We start from the raw sequence: 22484 nt of genomic DNA, 5'->3' as shown, positions 1-22484 counted from the left end.
CCACTGTCCTGAGGAGGGACAGGCTGAGACATGACAGCCTTACTTAGTGCTTCCTGAACTGAAACTGGAAGAGGGTTAGTAGAAGCCAGTTAAGTGCCCTGGGAAGCGTTCCTCGTACTGTTCTCCACGTTGCCTTAGTCTTTCTACATAAGACTGCTGGATTCGTTACCTGGGGCTATTCTACCAAATTACTACATGCTTGGTGTCTTCAAACAACAGAAATTGATTCTCTTCAGTAATGGAGGCTAGAAGTCTGAAATCAAGGTGTTGGCGGGGCCATGCTCCCTCTAAAGGCTCAGTGAAAAATCTTTCCTTGCCTCTTTCAGCTTCTGGTTCCTGACATTCCTTGGCTTGTGGCTGCATAATTCTAACCTGTGCCTCCCTCTTCACCTACTTCACCTCCTTCCCTCATGTCTTTGTTTGTCGGCTCCTTTTCTTAGAAGAATATTAGTCATTGGATTCAGGGCCCACACTAATCTAATATGACTTCAGCCTAACTAATTATTTCTACAAAGACCCTATTTCCAAACGAGATCACATTCTGAGGTTCTTTTTCAACATGAATTGTGGGGGGGGGACACTATTCATCCCACCACAACTTTCATGCTCCTTTTTAGGGAGAAAGCGGTGGCTTTGAGAATAGTGAGGCTGGTAAAGGTAAGGGAGTGTGTCCAACACACACCTCATTGGTAGCTTTGGTAGAAGGAGAGGCGACATGCACAGAGGTGCCCCTGAGAGAAGGCCAGAGAGACCTCAGCTGATCACATGAAGGTCTTGCCTAAAACAATACCAGAGATTTGAACATCTGGAAGGGACAGAAGGGATAATAAGAATAGGGAAGGAGTTGATAGAAAACTAATAAAGCTTTTCAAAGAGATACACTTACTTAGTCGTATGCAGTATTGAGAGAGAAGACCAGAATCCCATGCCACGGTGGACAAATTAGAATTTCTAAGAAGGATCTATTTTTAGGCTTCAGAAGATTGTGAGATTACCTGAAATATCATGAAAAAAATTTGTGTATGTGGCTATGTACCTATTCTGGGTAGAGGGTTCAAAACTCTCAATTAGATCCCCAAGGGTGTCCAAAACCCCAAGAAAAAAACCACAGACGAAATAAAGAATATCTTTGGAGTAGAGTATTAGGACTAGTTTTCCAATAAAAAGGCAAGTGGACCTTCCCTTATAATCACCATGGGTTAAAGTTTACCTGTATAGCTGTGTTATATTACAAATGCATTTATCATTGCTCTTGTTTTTTGAAAGTTCTCAAGCTTTACAAACTGTGCACAAATAATTTATGTGCACTCCCCCCGCCCCCAGCCCAGCCCCCACCCCATTCCTCTGCTGCTCTTCAGGGCTGACTCTTTGGGAGAAGCATCTTGCTGCACAGTCTCCACTTCCCCTTTTCCTGTCCTCTTTGGAACCCACGCCCTCTAGGCTTATCTCCGCCAGCCTACTGAGCGTGCTGTTGTCAGGGTCTATATTGCCACATCCAGGGGACAGCTGTCAGCCCTCAGGTTTCTCAGCCTATCTGTTACACTTAACGCAGTTGATCTCTCTTCCTTCTTCAAATGCTTTCTTCGGCAGGCTTCCAGAATTTCACAACTCTTAAGCTACCAGATGCAGCTTCCTCGTCTCCTTTGCAGAATCATTCTCGCCTTTCCTTCCCTATGAGAGCAATTCCAGGCTCAGTCCTCACGCTATTTTTCTTCCCCACTTACACTGCTACCCAGGGGATCTCACCATTTCCTTGGTTTTTCCCGCTCATCTTCCTGAGGATATGTATTATGAAATCAAGTTTTCCTCCACATGTCCCTTTAATTCTTTGTCACATAGGCTGTTCAATTTGTTTCTTTCATTATGGTTGCACTTTTCAGATGTCTTACTTTTGTCCCTCTTGGCTCCTACTCCCCTGGGGATATTGGCTTCTTGACTGGTAATGCGTACTTGGTGAGAGGGTCTAAAGCAAGCCCAGGACCAACTGTGCGCCTCCTGGTGAGTTTGGGCCACAAGGGGAGCTCACCTTTTGGAAACACCTTGCCACTGCCTCCTCCCACCACCACCACCGCCAAGTGGCCTGGCTCCTCAGGAAACCTTTCTTATCTCTGCCAGGCACTGCTGTCTTCCAGTCCCATCTTCCTGAGTAGTCATCCAGCAGGTGGGGGGCTGGCCAGGCCTTCTGCCCCCAGGCGGTACCTGCCTGGTCCCTGGCTTGCACTGGGCTGGCACTGCTGTGTTTCAGTCTCTCCACGTTGATGGCAAGTGGTGTATAGAGTAGTGTGTGGAAGAAAAAAAAAAGCACAACTAAACAGCTTTTCTCAGCCCATCTGTGAACCTTGGTCCCTTGTACGTCTCCATCGTGGGCTGCTCTTCTCCACCAAACCAGGACCCAGCCAGTCTCTGTCTCTCCAGGGTTTCCCATGTGTTTGCTGTTACTTTCTCAGATTCATCAACTTTCTCTTTTTTTTAAGCAGTGTACAGAATTGGGGTTCAGAAAAAGAGGCTAGCAACGTCTTAGTGCATCAGCTTGTAGGCTATGTAATCTCCATATGAAGATGAACAATAAAACCGTTTTCACATTGGAAAATAATGGGTTCCGTACAAATTAAGAAAAAATTTAAATATCTTAAAAAGGAAATATACTTACTGAACAAACATTTGGAAAGAGATTTAAATTCACTAATAATAAAAGAGAAATTCAGAATAATAGCTGCGTATATTTTTAGTGGAACAAAACATCAAAGATTAAAACACCTACACACACACACACACACACACACACACACACACACACACAGTGCTGGTAATATGCAGTGAAATGACACATGTTCATATACTACAGATGGACATCTAATTTGATTTAGCCCTTTTTGAAAGTATCCAGGTTATCTCTAGAGTCTTAAAATGTTTATTCCCTTGATTCCATAGTTCTGTTCCTGGAATTCTAACCTAAAGAAGCTTCAGTATGAAAAATATCTTTAGGCACAAAAATATGCAGTGAAGTGTTCTTTATAATGATAAGGACAATGGCAGTACATGGAAACAGCCTAACTGTCTAACTGCAGGGGAATTGTTAAATAGACTGTGCTCTTGTCAACCCAGTGGGAGGCTTTGAATCTATTAAAGTGATCTATCTAAAGAATATATGAAAACATCAAAAAATTCTATGACATAATGTTAAGTGAAAAAGGAAGATAAAACAGTTTACATAGTATTATATTTAAAAATTTACATACAGTAAAGAAATTAGAAATTAATGACAGTAGTGCTTGTGTTTGCGAATTTTATTTTCTCTTTTTATTTTTTATTAGCTCCAATGTCTTGGGGAAATTTTTAAGTTAAAAAAGAAAAAACTACAAAAACCTGTCTGGTTTGGGTTGATTCAAGATTTGGCAAAAAAATGATAATGAACTGATCAAAGTTATTGGCATACATATTTCATAAAAGAGCAAACTTTCCAATAAAAAGAACTTATTATTAGAAAGGAAGGAACAACAGAGGAGTAAGGAGCTGTGCTTTATCATTTAATACAGCAAATGCTTGAGAGCAAGAGCCAGGATGCGAGCTGCAGGTTCAAATCCACCTCTGCCTTCCCTAGGTGTGTGACCTTGGACAAGTTATTTACCTTCTCTGTGCTCCAGTTTCTTCATCTGCAGAATGCAAATAACAAGAGCACCTTCCCCCTAGGGTTGTTAGGAAGATTGTGTTCATAGAGCCCCCGGCTCATAGGAAGGTGTATATGTACGAATATTACCTGCTGTCATCATCGTCTTCTCTTCATCCTCATCAAAACTCAGGAGGCCAGTATCACTTGTGTTCAAGACCCAGCTCCACCATTCACTTGCGTTGTGCCCTTGAGAAGTTCATTTTGCCTCTCATGCTTCAATTTCTTTGTAAAGTGGAGATAATAAAGTCCCTGCTTCCTAGGGTTACAGTGAGAACTAAATGAAATCATGTTGGTCGCATACTTAGAATGGGGCTTAGCACATGGTGAGTGCTCAGAGCAGGGGTAGTGGGAGGTATTGAGGGCTGATACCATGGTGGTAGAGTTTGTTCTTCTTTAGCTCCATTTTAATCCAAGTAAGTATAGGGGCACATAATGAGTGGGCGACGATGAGGGCTTTGCTGTCCCATTTTGACAGAGTAAGGAAGTTGAGGGTCAGTGATGATTGTGATAGTTTATAGGTTTATATTGCTTTACAGTTTTTGAAGCTCTTTACCTGTATATTGACTCCTTGATACAACAGTTCTGTGATGTTGCAGACAGAAGACCTGTCCTCGTTACCGCTGTTTACCAACTTCCTAGCCATTCCCCCACATTCATGGTGGACTTCAGCAACCGACTATGTATATCTTCCTCCCCACTCTAGATCTACTGTTCTTGAACACTTGGTTTTAGGTAGATGGCACGTCCAATACTTTGGAGTTAAACTTCTTTGCTCTCATCTTATTTCATAGGAGCAACCCATCCAAGTGGCCATATCTTGGATCCTGTTTCCCCAAGAATCGTTTACCTCTAAATTCTTAAACTTTAGTACTCTACCCTTCAGCCTCTTATTACATACTTAATAATTTATAGTTTTAACTAGTTACTGATGGGTTCAGTAATCATATTTTTACCCAGTCCACAGTAGATAAAAACATTTACCTGTTAAAAAAAAATCTTTTTCACCTTTGATGGTGCAAAGGACTATAATGCAGGTAAACTTTGTAGACTGCCCAGGAGAAAATCATAATCCTTGGTGATTCATTTTATCAGAGAAATCCTACTACAACACCCTTTGCTTTTTTTAAGTTAAAAATACCTGTTTACTAAAGAAGGGTTAAATATATGTTAAAAGTTACTATTTTGGTAGTCAGTCTGGCTAACAAGAGTGTGATTTTTCTCACCAGTTAGAGGGAAGGAAATGGTGATATTAACCACTAAATTATAACATTAATAGTTTTTAAAAAAATTTTATCACTCTAAACCCACTTTTGAAGATTACATATTAGCTCCATTTGTTACTGTATTTTAATAACTCTTATTTTTTTCCTTCAGTTTATGGGGCTTTCTTAATTGCAGGAAATACCTTTTTAATTAACTTTTATTAAAATAGAGTGAAAATATAGAAAAGTACACAGGTCATAAGTAAACATGAATTTTCACGAAGGGCACGCACTTGTGTAAACCACCCGGGGCCCCCCCGCCGCCCCACGCCCTTCCCCGAGTGTGAGTCTGAACATCACCAGCATCCCAAAGTCCTCACGGTCCCGTTATAGTCTTTGCCCCTCCCCCCTCCGCCCACACACACCAAAGACATAATTTTAAAGTTTATAAATGAATATTCGTGTGTGCTGTCGTTTTTTGTTTCCTCTTTGCCAATCTTTGTATTTATTCTTTTTCTCTATTTTTAAATTTTTGTGTTATTAAAGTAACACATAACATATAGTTTTTACAAGTTAAGTCGTAGTATAAGGCTTATAACAAAATACAGCAATTTCCTGCTCCACCGCTCCCCCTCCTATTTTTTATTAACCAAATTTTAGGTATTATCAGTTGACTTCCTATTATAGTAAATAAGGACTTAATTCTTTTATATTAGCATTTCCACTGCTTCCCTTTCTTATTTTCCCAATATATTTATATTAAAATTTTTGGTTACATGAATATTTTCTATTAATATTATATGCCTATGCAAATTATATTCAAAATAGGTATTACAGGATACTATGATTGGGGGGTATTTTTTGCTTTTTGTTTTTTATGATGTTAATACTTGTCTTGGTTTTCATGTGATTCTCTTTGTGAGCCTCTTGTCTAAAATCATGATCTCTCATGCCCTCCTTTTTCTGGCTTTAGCTCTGCATACAGTCACTAACCCGTGTACCTGCCAAATCCAGCAGAATCTTCCAGTCCTGATCTTCTGTAGATGTACTCTCCTTGTCACTTTCTCCTTCCCTGGTTTCCATGACATCGCTTTCTGCCACCTTTCCTTTGTGCATAGACCTCTGTTCATCTACCCTCCTTTTCAATGTTGTGTTCCCTAAGACTATCCTTGGTCTGATGCTTACCCAACACAGTCTCTCTAGGCAATGTCTGCCGTGGCCATGAATGACTTCTATTATGTATTCTTCCATGTAGAACTCTCTTCTAAGGCCCAGATCCAGCGATTTAACCATTGTACATTAAATAGAGAGTATAAAAACAAATTTGTTAGTGCCTCCCCTTATATTCAGGGTCTCTCTACTTATGGTATCTGCCTTTGAAGTGGGTAGAGGTGTTTGGTATCTGCCCCCTAACCCCAACACAGAGGCACTCTATCTACCTCCTTACCCTTTTGCAGTTCCCTCTATGCACCCACAAATACACACACACAACCCGCTTCACCAACTTTCCCCCTCTCAAACACCAGTACTGCAGCTCTCCATTTTTATTGGCAAGAAGGCCAAAAGATTTTTCTTCCCCTTTGGCTACTCATCGTGGCTAAAATGAGGGGATAGGGTGTTGGGCCAACTGTGATATCCCAGAAAAAAACAAAGAATTTTACTAATTTAGTATGCTTCATTTGTCCATGTTAGTAACTATTTCAATAGACCATCTCTTTCGAAGTATGTTAATCCTTGAAACGTTTACAGAATGATTACTCGAAACAGGTAGTGCACATTCATACCATTTCTCCTGCATTGTGACTTTCATATTTAAAACCATGAGTGGAATTGTAATATCTATTTCATTACTTTCAGATTTAAAACTACATGTTGGATTGTAATGTGAATTTATAGGCAGAGATAATTTACCTTGTCCATCAAAAAAGAAAAAAGCACAAGTGAGTGTTCTCCTGTCCACTTTTCTCCCTGTATATAATTAGGACCGTAAGTCTGAGCTCACATTCCTAACAGTGTTCATGGGCCGGAGGAGCCTTGATTCCTTGGATGCGTCTCATGCCTAGATCAGAATGCTCTATGGGGAGACAGAGCAAGGTGTCACACTGGTTGCATTTCTCTTAGCAAAGCTTTCTGAAAGAGGTGTGTTCATTCAGTCTTTCTTTCAGGCATAAGTACTCCTTACATCAGAGCAGTGTGCCAGGCTTGATGTTAGATACTGGGGACACAAGGTGATGAAATGTGGTCCTCTCCCTGAAGTTCAGAGGAAGAATAAAGATGTGGCACCCTGTCTCTTGGAACCTTGCCACTCAGAGTGTGATCTGTGGACCATCAACACCAGCATCACCTGGGAGCTCGTTAGAAATGCAGAATCTCAGTTAAGATGGAGCGGCATCTCCATCCAGGATTCCTCATTTACAGCAAGCTCCTGGGTGATGCCAATGCTGTCAGTCCAAGGGCTGCACTGAGTAGCAGCAAGGTCTGAGGGCAGTCTCCTCGAGCTGGTTCTTTAGGTGGATCCATGTGTCTTTGCTGGTCTTCTGTCACAGGAGTGGATGACGGAGGATGCACTTTCTATGCTTCCAGGCAGCCTTGAGATACACAGCCTAATATAGATGTGACAGATGTAGCTTGTCATAACAGTGTAACCCACGGTGGGGCTCACCTTAATTCATCTATCAGCATTCAAGGCATCTGACTAATGAAAATGAGATGGCCACGAAATTGCAAATGGTGAGCGGACCTGGGGTAGTTGGAAGGTCAAGAGCTACTTTGTGGGTACCCTGCATACCTAAGGCAAATGCACTAGCAGTTTATTATGCAACAACTAGGAAGGGCCAGGACCTCTTTTAGCAGAATTAGAGTGTTATCACTGCAGTCCAGGTGGGAATAGTGAGGTCCAACCTAAAGGAGGAGAAGCTGGATTTAGGACTCATTAGGAATGTTGAATCAAATTGGTTACATGTGGCCCAGCCAGGAGAGAAGAGACTCTAGGTTGGTGCTCAGGTCACTGGCTCTGAGACTGCAGGAGGAAGAGGGATCTGGGATCTAGGTTTCCCTCTGGGATCGATGGAGCATGAGATGTTGATGGGACATGGCTGGTAGATATGGAGGTGCACAATCCTGGGGCTCCAGAGAGGAGTCGGGCTGGAGCTGCGCTGACAGTATCGGGTAGACTTGGTCATAGTGTATTTGCAGCTACAGGTGTGGAGCAGATCATTCAGAGAGAGCCCTCAGAGTGTGAAGAAAGGTGCACAGAGCCTAGGGCCCTGTGGAAGCAGAGCCCTCCAAGGAGCCTGAAAAGGGACACTGGGAGAGGTAGTCGGCCTGCGATTCCAGACTGTGGTTCGGGATGGCTCGTCTTGTATTTTATTTTTCAAAAGTGACGGGTGATATTCTTACAGGCCTGACAAGGTTTTTCACTGTCATCTTCGTTGATGGTGAGGGTAGCTCTTTGTTTTTAGTTATTGTTTGGTTGTTTCTAGCTTCCCAGTTTCTCCTGTGCATCTTTTAAGGTCCTTACAATTCTGGTCAGGGCAGTGATGGATGGGATGGCTGATCGTAGTGGAGATGTTGCATCTGGCCTCAGAGGAAAGCTGCAGGAGCTGTTTGGCAGAGTAACTTCAAGAGTGACGAACGACGGAGAAATCTGGAGGCTATATGCCCAAGTGTGTGGAAATGGGCAGAGTGACAAGCCTGATGAAAATGAAAAGGTGAGTCCTGCCTCAGTCCTCCGGGGCTTTTGCCTTCTGTTTGAACATAGGTGTAGTGGATCTGCTTTTTTGATGGTTGGAGGAAGACTGTGATAATTTGAAAGGTAAGATGAATACGCTCAAGTTTTCAGGTGTGATTCAGAGTTCTTAACATAAGCACCCTGAATTGTGGACACGTTAAGATTTGTAAGTATTCATCTTTTTTCTTTCCATGAATTTTTCTTAAATAATTGTTCTCTGTTTCCTGCAAAAGGGTCTGTCTTAACCTGCTCTCCCTCCAGAGCTGCAGCGAACAGCTGGTTCTTGTTATTTACTCCACACCCCTTTCTGCAGGCTCCTTGCTGAAGACTAAGGTAGACGGTACAAGGACAAAGGAGTGTTTAAATCCGAGATGGAGGCTATGAAAAGGAGAAAGAAAAAGGGGCTAGATAAGAATATCAGAGAGGAGCTTTTAAAGTCTAAACATAAAATATTTTACAAAGGTTACCCTGCCCCTTTCTCACAAGTGCAGTAGAACACCAGATAGATTCAAGTTATGCCTTAGCTTCTTATCTTAGAATGTAGATGCACCTCCAGAGTTTCCAAGGTTGGAATACTAAATATTTTGTGCTCTTTTCAAAACATCCACAACAAATCAAGTGTACTTCTTGTGTAAGTTTGGAATTCGCCACAGTACAGCTAATCTGTGGGATTCTTAGCCATTCTCTCCTCCCTCAGTCCACCCAGCTGGCTTCCACCAAAGCCCTGTCAGCCCAGAGAACACATACTCACACGCAGGCATGCACACACTCCTGCTTTCCATCCTTCCATTTTGCCTTGAATTATGTCCCCTGTTTATGTGCAGAATTAAGGGTACTCTGAATTCTCTGATCTGTGACTTCTCCCTCAAGAATCCACAAGGGTGGGGTTGTGAAAGAGAGTGTTTTAAACATCTGTGAGTTTACACACCTACCAGTAATTCAGTAGTTTTCACCAAGTTCACACCTCATTCTCTAAACTGGTCTCTCAAGCTGATGGCTACAAATGCTAGGGAAATGTGTATACTTCTTATAGATTTCCAAACCAAGCGTTTTTATTTTTCTGTTTGGAGGGAAGTGTCTCTATCCAGACACATCCAGTTGATTTCTTTTAATTGCTCATTGCTGTTGGATGTGCATCTATGCCCCTTCTTTGATGAGAATCATAGAAACTGTGCTACATAACAAGAGAGACTGGTTTTTCGGTTGGAATTAGTTCCATATGACTTCCAGGAAGCTGAGTTTGAAATGTTAATCTGAAAGTTGTTCTTTTTCTTTCCTCAGGCGTTCCAGTATCTCTCTAAGGCATACAAGTGTGACACACAGTCCAGTTGTTGGGAGAAAGATATTACATCATTTAAGGAAGTGGTTCAGAGAGCCTTAGGACTCGCACATGGTATTTGATGTGATGTTTGATATCCATGGCATATTTTAATGTATTTTTACTGATAAGAAGTATTAGTCAAAAGCAAAGTTCCATTACAAATAATTTCAGGTTATTTCATTATATTAAAATTGTTGTAGTTAATTCAGCAAATATTTACAGACCAACTATTTTGTAGTAGGCACCCTGGAGCAATAAGAAGAAATAGGCTAGAGGCTTAAATAGTGTTTGAATAAGTGACAGATGATAGAAACTTTAGAGATAGGAAATACTTTTACAACTGTATTTAATCTTCACTTCACACAGAAGTAACCTTCTCCTGCACTGATGATGTAGTAGTGAGAAAATATTAACTTTTCCTGACTCATGTTCTTCTTTTATAAATGAAAATATTCATAAAAATACATAGATTTCTGGAGTGCATAGCAATATACATAAGAGCTATGGCATATACAAAGGAAATTACAAATATAATCTAATCCATAACTTTGGGAAATTTAGTGGGTGATATTTGAGGGGAGGGAAAACCTTACATATAAAATTGTAGGCCAATTGGGGTAAGATACTCCAGATAAAGGCCGCCTTTAAATATTTGCATTAATGAAAAATATACTAGTTAAAGGTAATAATGCACTTTTATATTTATGTTTGAATATAGGCATGTGATGCCCTGGGAATGCAATTCAAATAAAATAATGAAGCCACACTGTCAAGAACTGAATCACAAGGACTGTGAACCTATCCTAAAGTCCTCCTCTAACTTCTGCAACTAATAGTTGCAGCAAATAGGTAGCCAACAAGGGACAATAAAAAGGGCAGAACTTTGGACTCAGGGAGGCCCAAGTTCCAGGACCAGCTCTACCACATACTAACTAGGTGACTTGGGGTCACCATTACTTAGCTTCTCTGACTCTTAGTGCCCTCATGGGGAAACTGGGGATAACCTACCTATGGTTGTTATGAAAAATAAGTAAAAACATATTTAAACACTTACCAGTATCTTACACATGGTTTAAATGTTAATCCCTTGCCTCCTTACCCCCACCCTGTTCCTTCTATGGTAGAGGATCTGGGCTGTATGATAAGGGACTCAAAACTAAAAAGAAAAAAACGAACAAGAATAAAGTTTAACTTTGCCTTGAAAGAAGTCATAGAACATTCAAACAATTTAGAAATGGGCTTAGTAGTTAATAATTACTTATCTTTGACAAAAGGATATAACTATCCAAAAGGTTGAGATAATTGCCGATAGACCAGTGGAAGGATGGTCTAGGGTGGCTAGAATTTATGTAGCTTGTGCTGGCCTCCTGGTGGGTGGGCTTAGATGGAGCTCATTCTTTATCCCTTTGGCCTTTGTGGATATGGTACTGTATTTCAGTAAACCCATGCTAAGCAGTTATAACAGGGTGCAATTTTCTCTGAATTTATCTGAGCTACTTCAGCTTGCCAACCCTAAACATTTCGGTGAACAGCAGGCTCTATAACAGTCAAAGCCAAGATATTTTCTGTAATCACTAAGTGATAGTGTTAAACCTGTCAAATATAAATATGCAGGTTAAAGAAGTACTCTAGGAAAAATCTTCATTTTGCCTCTTAAAGTTGATTGCGAACTATTTTTGGTACCTTTTTTTGTTTTTTCATCCGGGCAATACTTAGAGAAAAACAAGTGTCTGTTCTTTTTTTAAGTTTCCCTTTGACTTAGTGAATTATGTGTTCTTGCTCCTACAACATTTTAAGCATACTTGAGTGGCTGCTCAGCTTTCTTTTCTCGTGATATTTTAGATTTATGGAGATAAATCTTAACCTTTTCTATGTTGCTTTTGTATACCAGTGCTTCATGGAAGAAAGAGCTGAGTTTCTCTGTTATTTCTGTTCTCTTTTTTAACTTTCTCCCCATCACTGTTCTCCACCTCACCCAATTCTGGAAAAGGAAATATAACATTTAGAAAAATCTCCATATGATTTATTCCCTTCTGGGTTGCTATTTTTAAGAGTAGCCATGTGCTTCAGAAAGCTTGGTGTAAGACATTGTGGTCTCCACGTAGTGTTGGAGACCCTTCTATGATAGTGTTGTCATCGTGTACCCATTGTTCTGTCTGGAAGGTATTCATTTACAGTCTCTGCTGTTCTGTCTTCTGGGAAAGAGTGGACAAAAGTTCGTTCCTTCTTTGCCATCCAGGAACTTCTAAAATAATAATTACACATTTTAACTACAGTCTGCCTGGAGGAAGCACAGCTGTCTTGGATTTCCCGATGATTTGAAACAGCAGGTTGTTTCTCTCTCTCCCTGTCTCTCTGTCTCTCTCTCTGTCTCTCTCTGTCTGTCTTCCCCCCCCCCCCCACCGTCTCCCCATCTCTAACGCCTTTTGGAAATGGGATTGAGGAAGGGGACTAATGGAGCACTGTTTGTCTTTTTGCTTTTTTGTTTTTATCAAAATGACAATGAAGGATTGAAAACAGAATCACAGCTGTTTTTGATATGTTACTAGGTACTAAATAGCCCAAGTACCTCAGTAATAGCAGTTACAACCTTCCTCTATTATGGGACACAGACATCATAATCCTCACTATCTCCATGTTAACTGTACCCTTTGAAAATGAGTGTAACGTTGTTGATTACCATGCATCCTTTCAAAGTCTGATTATTATTTTAGAATAGGAATGTCAAGCATAGTTCTCACCAGCCATGGAAGGTGTTAATGAATGGCAAAACTATTTTGCCAGGCACAAGCAACCTCCAATTGGTGAGAGTTTGCATACAGAAAGAAATCTGTTTTCCATCCCTGTTCTGTGATACAGGGTACTAAGTAAACTTCAGTTGTTGCACTGTTTAGTGTAGTTTTAAAATAGGATCTGATTATTGATCTGTTTGTAGTGAGCATAATTTAGAGGAACAAGAACAAATCAGTGGAGAAATACGAGGCATTTTAGATATATATATATATATATATATATATAAGCAAGACATTAAATATTATTTATTCCAAGTTAGTTTCATTCTTTTAGAATTTCTCATTTTGTGCATGTTTTATTATTTTTTTTCTTTCTTAATTCAGCAACATTTTATTTTGCCCCTCTGCTCACTAGGCATTTACTGTCTTTTTTTTTTCTTTTTTTATATATACACATTCATATATATATATATATGTGTGTGTGTGTACTTAAAAAAATTTTTTTAACATCTTTATTGGAGTATAATTGCTTTACAATGGTGTGTTAGTATCTGCTGTATAACAAAGTGAATCAGCTATACATATATCCTCATATCCCCTCCCTCTTGAGCCTCCTTCCCATTCTCACTATCCCACCCCTCTAAATGGTCACAAAGCACCAAGCTGATCTCCCTGTGCCATGCAGCTGCTTCCCACTAGCTATCTATTTTATATTTGGTAGTGTGTATATGTCAATGCTACTCTCTCACCTCTTCCCAGCTTCCCCTCTCCACCCTGTGTCCTCAAATCCATTCTCTACATCTGCATCTTTATTCCTGTCCTGCTCCTAGGTTCATCAGAACCATCTTTTTTTACATTCCATATATATGTGTTAGCCTATGGTATTTGTTTTTCTGTTTCTGACTTCACTCTGTATGACAGACTCTAGGTCCATCCACCTTACTACAAATAACTCAATTTCATTTCTTTTTATGGCTGAGTAATATTCCATTGTATATATGTGCCACATCTTCTTTATCCATTCATCTGTTGATGGACACTTAGGTTGCTTCCATGTCCTGGCTATTGTAAATAGAGCTGCAGTGAGCACTGTGATACATGGCTCTTTATGAATTATGGTCTTCTCAGGGTATAGAGGCATTATATTTTTACAAAGCTCTTCACTTGTTCTTTTTTTTTTAATTAATTTATTTGGCTGTGTTGTGTCTTCGTTGCTGCACAGGGCCTTTCTCTAGTTGTGTTGAGCAGGAGCTACTCTTTGTTGCGGTGCGCAGACTTCTCATTGCAGTGGCTTCTCTTGCTGCAGAGCATGGGCTCTAGGCATGGAGGCTTTAGTAGTTGTGGCACGCGGGCTCTAGAACGCAGGCTCAGTAGTTGTGGCGCACAGGCTTAGTTGCTCTGCGGCATGTGGTATCCTCCCGGACCAGGGCTCGAACCTGTGTCCCTTCATTGGCAGGTGGATTCTTAACCACTGTGCTTAACCACTTGTTCTTAAAAAGCATTAATAGGCAGGCCCTGTGCTAGGAAGGGTTACACGCTCTTGATAATTTCAAGTTTTAGGAAAATGGGCTCTCCAGAATGCTGGAGGTAGAGGTGTCGGGAATGAGTGACTGTCCTCTCCCCTACTTCTTGCTAATGGATACCAAGCATGGCTTAGTGACCCCAGAGCCTGGTCGTGGTCACGTTCCCTAAATGCAGGCGCCTAGGTTGTTGGCGTCACTTCTTCCAGAATGGTGATGTAAACTCTGAATATGAAAATGCAGCAAGAATTGAGCTGTAGATATCTGGCATGTCACTTCTTTGGGCTGGTGTCGTCTGCAATTGTGATTCCCCATTAGGGACTCAGTACCGTGAGAAGCCACATTAAGATGAGCTGTATATGTTTTTGTTCTCTGTGGGTACCTTGTGTTCAATTAGACCTTGTCTCTGCCTAATTTCATTACTCTGTGCTTGTGTGTGTGCACGTGCATGTGTGTTTTCATGGTCCATTCCCAACAGTCTGTAACTCACCAAATATCCCTCATTTTCCTCAAAATTTTCCTTTTAGCAATAAGCTATCCTTCTTAAGGGATAAAAGGAAAATTTATGCATATAACTTATTTTCCTTTCACCAAAATAAAACTTGTCACATAGAAATATTTCTGAAGTCTGTTACTATAAAATCCTAATTAACTAATTGGTTTTTGTACTTACAAATTATCATTATCAATTTTTAATGGATGTTTTCCCCATATTTATCTTCCAGTGGCTATAAAATGCAGTAGAAGCAAATCCAGTCCCCAAGAGGCTATACAAGTGCTTTCTTCAGTGCGACTCAATTTACGGGGCTTGTTATCTAAAGCAAAGGTGAGAGTGAAATGTGAATTAATTAGAATTATCATAGAAAATAAAAGGTCTTTGGTATCAGCCAGGTGCTCTTAAGTCTTCCTTCACATGAAGGATAATTTTAGGCCCATGTTATATTTTAGACATCAGCCCCCAGGTGATTAGTTGTACTGGTGAGGAGATCATTGACCCAGTGGCTAAACCACCCTACACATGGGTAACTTAGGAGTCTTTGAAATTAATATTTATAATCCGGCTCTTGATGCTTTCTTTAAGTCAAATTAAAACACTGCTCTACTACTTACTATCACTTTTTCCCGAAGTGTGGCATATATACTACTAGTAGCACTTGGGTAAACATTTTATTTTAATATGTATTTATTTCAGTGCATCTTAGAAAAAGTATAACTAGCATATCAAACCTACAATTTCATGAATAGTATTGCTTATTTTCTATTTACAGTAGTGTTCTAATGTTTCCTTTAAAATACTTTTATTTAAATAAAAAATTGATTTAGAGACGAATATTAAGTAGGTGATATATGGATTTGACACAAATATTAAGGTAGATAGGTTGACTCAAGCCTGACAACTAAAACATACGGTATCAGATTACAAATGCCAACCTATGATCCAGTGCTAGGATGGGGACACCCGAGAATTATGGAGGGAGGTTTTTTGAAGATTGGACTCCACATCTCTACCTGGGACAGATCGGGTCTGGGACAGAGCCTGGGAAGTTTGTGTTAAATTTCCCAGGTAATTCTAACATGCAGCCAGGTTTGGAGTACACCTCAGGAACAAAATTTAAAGGAATATAACTTCTAACACACTTTAGCACTTTTTTTTCTAATCTTTCCTTGCCTTCACTATTTAATCCTGGGTTGCAAACTAATTTTACTTCACTTCTGAGAGCAAGTCCATGGCAAGTGAAGGTCACTTCTGGACACATGTAAAAACCTTTCCAGACTATGCTTTTTATTAATTGATGATCTTTTCAGATCAGAGCATCATTTTTGCCTCTTTAGATTATTAACTCACTTTTCTGTCCTTATTAGTCTGCATGCTGGAACCAGGTTTCTGTAATCTACCTGGGGAAACTGTATTTCCTCCCAACAGGAAACTTCAAACAACTTCCGATTATGAGTCTCTCAGAAAACTGCAAGAGCTCTCTCAAAGAAAGTCAAGGTAGCAGACTTTTTCTGTGACTCTCCTTCCCAAATTGGGAGCTAATTTTCCTAGTTTTGGTGAGATCACTAACCTACCCATGATTGTTTATTTCTTCAGGATGTACTCTACAGATTTCCCTATTCTGTGCAAAACTTTTTCTTATAATGTATTAACTTTACATAAACCTATACTTATATGACTTAAATAGTCTTGTCTGTACTACCCATCCGTTCATATTGTGGAACTCCAAACATTGAAAATGAGACCTTAGAACATCATCTGTATTTAGATTTTGTTCTCATTAGATCACAACTGGATTATCCGAAAATGGGAAAAATTGCTTCCCAACATCTCCTTTGAAAGCACCTTTTTGCATATAATATTTGGGAGTCTCTGATTTTGTAGGAAATCATATGCCTTTTCTACTTTTTCAACAAATTGGGTTTGCTAAGCAGAATTGCCTTCCAAAAGAACACTTTTGCAGAACACTTTAAAAAGTGAAAATGGGGGACTTCCCTGGTGGCGCAGTGGTTGAGAGTCCGCCTGCCGATGCAGGGGACACGGGTTCGTGCCCCGGTCCGGGAAGATCCCACATGCCGCGGAGTGGCTTGGCCCGTGAGCCATGGCCGCTGAGCCTGCGCGTCCGGAGCCTGTGCTCCGCAACGGGAGAGGCCACAACAGTGAGAGGCCCGCGTATCGCAAAAAAAAAAAAAAAAAAAAAGTGAAAATGGGGCTTCCCTGGTGGCTCAGTGGTTGAGAATCTGCCTGCCAATGCAGGGTACACGGGTTCGAGCCCTGGTCTGGGAGGATCCCACATGCCACGGAGCAGCTAGGCCCGTGAGCCACAGCTACTGAGCCTGCGCGTCTGGAGCTTGTGCTCCGCAACAGGAGAGGCCGCGACAGTGAGAGGCCTGCGCACCGCGATGAAGAGTGGCCCCCGCTCGCCACAACTGGAGAAAGCCCTCGCACGGAAACGAAGACCCAACACAGCCAAAAATAATAAATAAATAAATTTTTTTTAAAAAAGTGAAAATGAATGACGATAACTGTGTTAAATAGCAGGCTTGGTTTGCATGAATCTCTGGTCTTTTCTTGCCAGGCCTGGGACTTCATGGAATTAAACTCCTAGGTAGAACCTAGAGATTCACCTAAAGTCATGAAGTCCATGCTTGGCCAGGACACAGTAACTCCTCGGCCCTCAGCACCCTGTCCTTGTACAGATTTGCTGCAGGGGGTCGTGAGGGCGGTTGGTGAAAACGCTGGAGAGCCTGGAGACAGAACAGATTTACCACTTACACTCCATGGGATCCTCAGCAAATTATTCATTCTTTCTAAGCCTAAGTTTCTTTCTGCTTTCTCCTTACTTTATAGGGAAGTGATGCACACTATTTTTTAATTAATTAATTTACTTTTGGCTGCATTGGGTCTTTGTTGCTGTGTGTGGGCTTTCTCTAGTTGCGGCGAGCGGGGGCTAGTCTTCGTTGCGGTGCACGGGCTTCTTATTGTGGAGCACGGGCTCTAGGCACGCGGGCTTCAGTAGTTGTGGCTTGTGGGCCCTAGAGCACAGGCTCAGTAGTTGTGGCTCATGGGCTTAATTGCTCAGCGGCATGTGGGATCTTCCCAGACCAGGGATCGAACCTGTGTCCCCTGCATTGTCAGGTGGATTCTTAACCACTGCGCCACCAGGGAAGTCCCAGTGGTGCAGATTTATGATGATTTGCAAGTACTGTAATTCTTAGTAAAAACAAATATGCTATGTGAGTCCAAGTTACTTTCCTCAAAGGTGTTTTCTCTACTGATCACATCGCAGCGGTTGGTATGTCAATCTGTTGTGAAATGCTGTACAAGGCGTGACTACACAGTAATGTGGCAAAGCTTTGCAAAGCATTTTTGAAGTTCTGCATTCAAGTGAATGTTCTTTGCTCCATAAATCACTATGAGAAACTCTAAGCTTATTGTAGTGATGATGCCGTCACTCAGAACATCTTCAGAATTCCCTTTTTAAAATAGCTGTCAGAACAATTGCTATCATCTATGGTGGTAGTAAATAGTTATATTGTAATGGTAAATTTGATTTTTGTAAACAAATCATCTAGTCAGTTGTGATGAAAAAGATTTATGGTAAACTGAGTAAATTACATTTCTGATTAAAACACATGTACGCACGCACACACACACACGCACACACACACACACAGTCATAAAATCCTGAAGCTGATTTCTTGGGTGCCTATACCGGCTCAGCAGGCAGCTCCTAGAGAGGCATTCCAGAATGTTTCAGCCATGGTGGCATTATTGGAGTATGTTGCAATATGCCTCCCAAGGCAATTCCTTTTACCGAAGGGGGGCACTTTTATTTTGCTGGGCTTTTTTGCTGTCACCAAATTTTGATGATCTTTGTGGCCTCTGAGTCCTAAGACATATTAATTTTCAAATAATTAGCATAAAAGTATGATTTATATGAACTTGAATATAAAATACATTTGTTTTGCTTGTATACACAAAGAATAGATTTCTTTTGTTTGGATGAATGATGTCTCTTTATCCAAAAACCATCTTATGACATTGAAATGAATAATATAATCAATATTCAAGGCAACCATTTTGAAGAGCAGAGCTGATTTGAATTTACAAGTTCAGGCATATTGTTTGATTCATCCTTTAATTGTTGCAGCTTGTATATTTCAGGATGGCGAATAGAACAAATACTACTGTTGCTACTATAATGTATTATTAAGCAAAGGGAATTTTAATTCTGTACTCTATCTATATTATTTTAAAGAGATTTTCATCGTTTTGATAGTTCTGCCTTGTTCTTTGTGTTGCAGCAACTTTTTACAGATGTGGTAAGTGGAGAAATTTCCAGGGAGTTAGCTGATGAAACAGCAGCAATGGACACCTTAGTAACAGAGCTTCAAGACCTAAGCAACCAATTTCGAAATCAGTATTGACCATCCTCAGAACAGCTTCTGGAAAAGGTGCTTCACCTTCTGGAATTTCTCTTATACCTGTGTATCTAAACTACAAGATACTAATTTTTTTAATAAATTTCTCTTGTATGGGTAACATTCTTTTGTGATCTTTCCAAATGTTTGAACTTTCTGAAATACATTAAATAAAATGTTCCTTCCTTCTTTCTTTAGGCTTAATTACAGTTGAATTCACTATTTTTATTATCCTTCAGGTATTTCAGCACAAAGAGCAAAAAAAATGTAGTTTTCTTTTTAGCATAGGGTTTATTCTGTCACAGCCTAAAATGAATTAGATCATTCTTTGGAAAAAGTCTAAACAGGAAAAAAAGAAATCACACGCTACAAGTTTGTGGAATCATTAGATTGGCTGATGTGTTATCCAAAAGTGATAAAAGAGTACTTTTGGTGATGGAAACCTTTACGCTTCTTGAGATTTTGTATTTGGGTCCAAAAGATATGGGCTTGGCTAAGTTAGAAATGTGGGTATGGTTTAACTTCTAAATAAGGGAAAATGCAAGAAAAAAATGACATAACTCAAATTTTGACTCAGCCATTAGCCACTAGTAACCAGGCTGACCCTCATTGTGTATACTGCCAGACCTAAAGATGGTTATTTAATAAGGTTATTATGAGTGAAGACAGCTATAAATGGTGCCATATTACAAAAATGCCAAAGTAAAATGTTTTCTTAGTAATGTCTATGGAAACAAATATTGAAGGCAGCAGCTGAGCTTAATAATCTCACTACAAAAGTCATAGTAAGGAATTTGAAGTCCTGGCTTGGGTTGCTGAATATTGGGTCCCATGCATAAGTCATTTGACCCTTGCTGTTTTCCATGTTCTTATTTATAAAATGTGAATAATTTCTATCCCTTGCTGCTTTGTGAGTTTCTACTGCCTTTGGAGATTTAAAAATATGTAATCCACAAATGTAAGTATTCTGACCATTAAAAAAAATGTTTTTAAAAACTTTCGTCAGTGAATTTTGGTTATGAATGCTTAGCAGTGCTTCTTTTACTTAACCACCTGCTTGTCTTTTCTAGTATCATACTAGCCTAAAAAAAAAGCTGATGTATGTCTCAAAGCAGTTTCTCTTACAGGAGATGCAGTAACTATGAGAAAGACCAGTAAAATGATGTAGTAGCATGAATTAACATTAAATGTCCACTTGAATCTTTTATGGAAGCCATTGGGGAATAGGTGGGTGGGTGGATGGTTGGATGGAGGGAACGAGGTTTTAAGATTAAAACCTCTTTATCGGTACCTAGCTGTGAACCCCAATAGAAAACAGATAAATACTGAAAAGGGTAAAGATTTCAGGAATCGAGTAGAAGATTGAAGAAGAATTTCCAGGTTTTAGAAGTTTTTAGTTCTCAGTTTGTTTTCCTTTGGGTTCAAAGTAGAAAGGCACTGGTGAGTGTGAACTGCCACAAACCAAGTCCTAAAAGGATTATTACCTTCCAGTCCTATTTTCAAATGCTATAGTGGACCAAAGTCTCCAGGAAGCTGCCCTACACCTATTTTTTCTTGGGATGATCTCACAAAAGAGCTATTAGATATCTTCTTTTAAAGATATAGACCTATTAGTTATGTTTAATAGTCTTACTAGGTGAGTGAATGTTAAGTGAATGTTTAACATAATTGAAGAAAATGTCGGGGGTGGGTACTATGGTAAAGTAGGAAAAACTTGGGTTTTAGCAAAACCTCATCTGTACCACCTCCTAACACTTATTACTTAACACTCTGGTACTTGATTTTTTCATCTGTAGAGAGTGTTGTGATAATAGTACCTCCTATCAAGTTCTTAATATCTCTTATAGCACTTTCACCCAGGTGCAGAGTCAGTAACAGAGTATCTGTTTAAACAGCTGTATATCATTTCCAATAGGGTCTTTGATGCTTTGTATTGCTATGTTATGATTTATATACTTGCTATTTCCAAATGCCTTATCTTTTATAGATTTCAACTTTGGTTTTTTAGTATTAATACATTGGTTTTCAGAATTTGTCTTATCAACTAGAAAAATATAAAGGTGTTATCCTTTAATCTTTATTTAGTTCCCACAGCATAAATAATAATACTTACCGAGTACTCACTATGTACTAGGTAGGTTTGCGACATCACCAGTAAACTAAAGAAAGAGAAATAGCCGGAATTCGAAGACTGCTGAAACCTGCATTCTTTGTACTTGCTATGTTGGGGCTAGAAAGAACTTCCAATGGTCAGCTGATTTCAGTCTTCTCTTTCCAACAATGGGATACCTGGAAAGATTGCCTTTCATTGTTTATAAAGTTTTTCAAGGAGAGAAATTCTGTGAAATCTCAGTTAACAATTGCCTGTGGTCTGTTAAGATTATTTAGGATTATTTGATCTTTATTTTAATAAATTCTTTGTTGGCCTTTTTCCAAAGAAGCAACATAGTAAATGGGGACCCTAACTGCAAAGGAGTTAAAATAAACCCAAATGGAATAAGAAATCACTTCCCTACACCCAAACCCAAAACTCAGGAAGCTTGGAGAGTTGATACTGAGTCTGGGAAGCAGCGCCATGGGGGGTGTGTTGAGGGGTCGTGAGTAGAGTGGTGAGGTTCAGAACTGCAGAATCCCAGAGTGGACTTTGAGGTTCCCATGTAGGGGTGGACAGCTTGGCCTTACCTCAGATGAAGCCTCAGTACAGTAATGAGGACCCCAAACATTGAAAGCACTGACTTATTTCATTTTGGTGTATTTTTTTTTTAGATTTCTTTTTGTGTTTGTGGACCATTTTTAAAGTCTTTATTGAATTTGTTACAGTATTGCTTCCGTTTTATGTTTTGGTTTTTTGGCCCCGAGGCATGTGGGATCTTAGCTCCCCGACCAGAGATCGAACCTGCACTCCCTGCATTGGAAGGCAGAATCTTAACCACTGGACCATGAGGGAAGTCCCCGACTTATTTAATGTTGTATCAAGGCTGTTCTCTTCATGCTGTACTTGTTTCTGTTGGACATCTATTAGTGTGCTTTCGTAAGCAGAAATGTGAAGAAATGGTATCAAGTATGTGTAGTAAATTCACCTACTTTCCAGACTACATTCAAAGATTGTGACATAAGCAGAGATATGGCCAAGTTTGGGCTATTTGTGACCATTTATCCAAATTATGGTAAGTCTACTAGGTTAAAACCCTAGGTGAGTCTGATGAAAAGAATTCTTTTTTCCTTTTTCTGTTTGTATAACATTCACATTCATCTAAGTTGGTGTTTAGATAAGGTAACTCTATTTGCCAAGAGTGAGGAATAAAACCTGTTAAGTGGGTGCAACACACTTCCTTTCTGCCCGTTCATTCAGCAGGCTCTATAGTGAAATGGCAAAGAGCCTTTATTGA

At 39.9% G+C, this 22484-nt stretch overlaps 1 protein-coding gene across 3 annotated transcripts in view; it reads left to right on the top strand.

Annotated features, from left to right (window-relative positions):
• TTC27 (tetratricopeptide repeat domain 27) overlaps positions 1-20186 on the top strand; it is a 184685-nt gene extending 164499 nt beyond the window's left edge. The window contains exons 17-21 of one of the 3 annotated variants that reach the window (XM_079941112.1): positions 8385-8582; positions 9884-9995; positions 14901-15001; positions 16100-16168; positions 18979-18998. In XM_079941112.1, the coding sequence (XP_079797238.1) occupies positions 8385-8582; positions 9884-9995; positions 14901-15001; positions 16100-16126 (438 nt within the window). In that variant the 3' untranslated portion in view covers positions 16127-16168; positions 18979-18998. Of the gene's footprint in view, positions 1-8384; positions 8583-9883; positions 9996-10641; positions 10691-14900; positions 15002-16099; positions 16169-18978 lie in introns of those variants that run through there. The other 2 variants (XM_079941111.1, XM_079941113.1) reach the window with 2 other exon arrangements.
• The last annotated feature ends 2298 nt before the right edge of the window (positions 20187-22484 follow it).

The sequence above is a fragment of the Stenella coeruleoalba genome, assembly GCF_951394435.1.
Source record: "Stenella coeruleoalba genome assembly, chromosome: 13".
NCBI lineage: Eukaryota > Metazoa > Chordata > Mammalia > Artiodactyla > Delphinidae > Stenella > Stenella coeruleoalba.
Note: the sequence above shows the minus strand (reverse complement) of the source record. Positions and strands in the feature narration are given on the sequence as shown.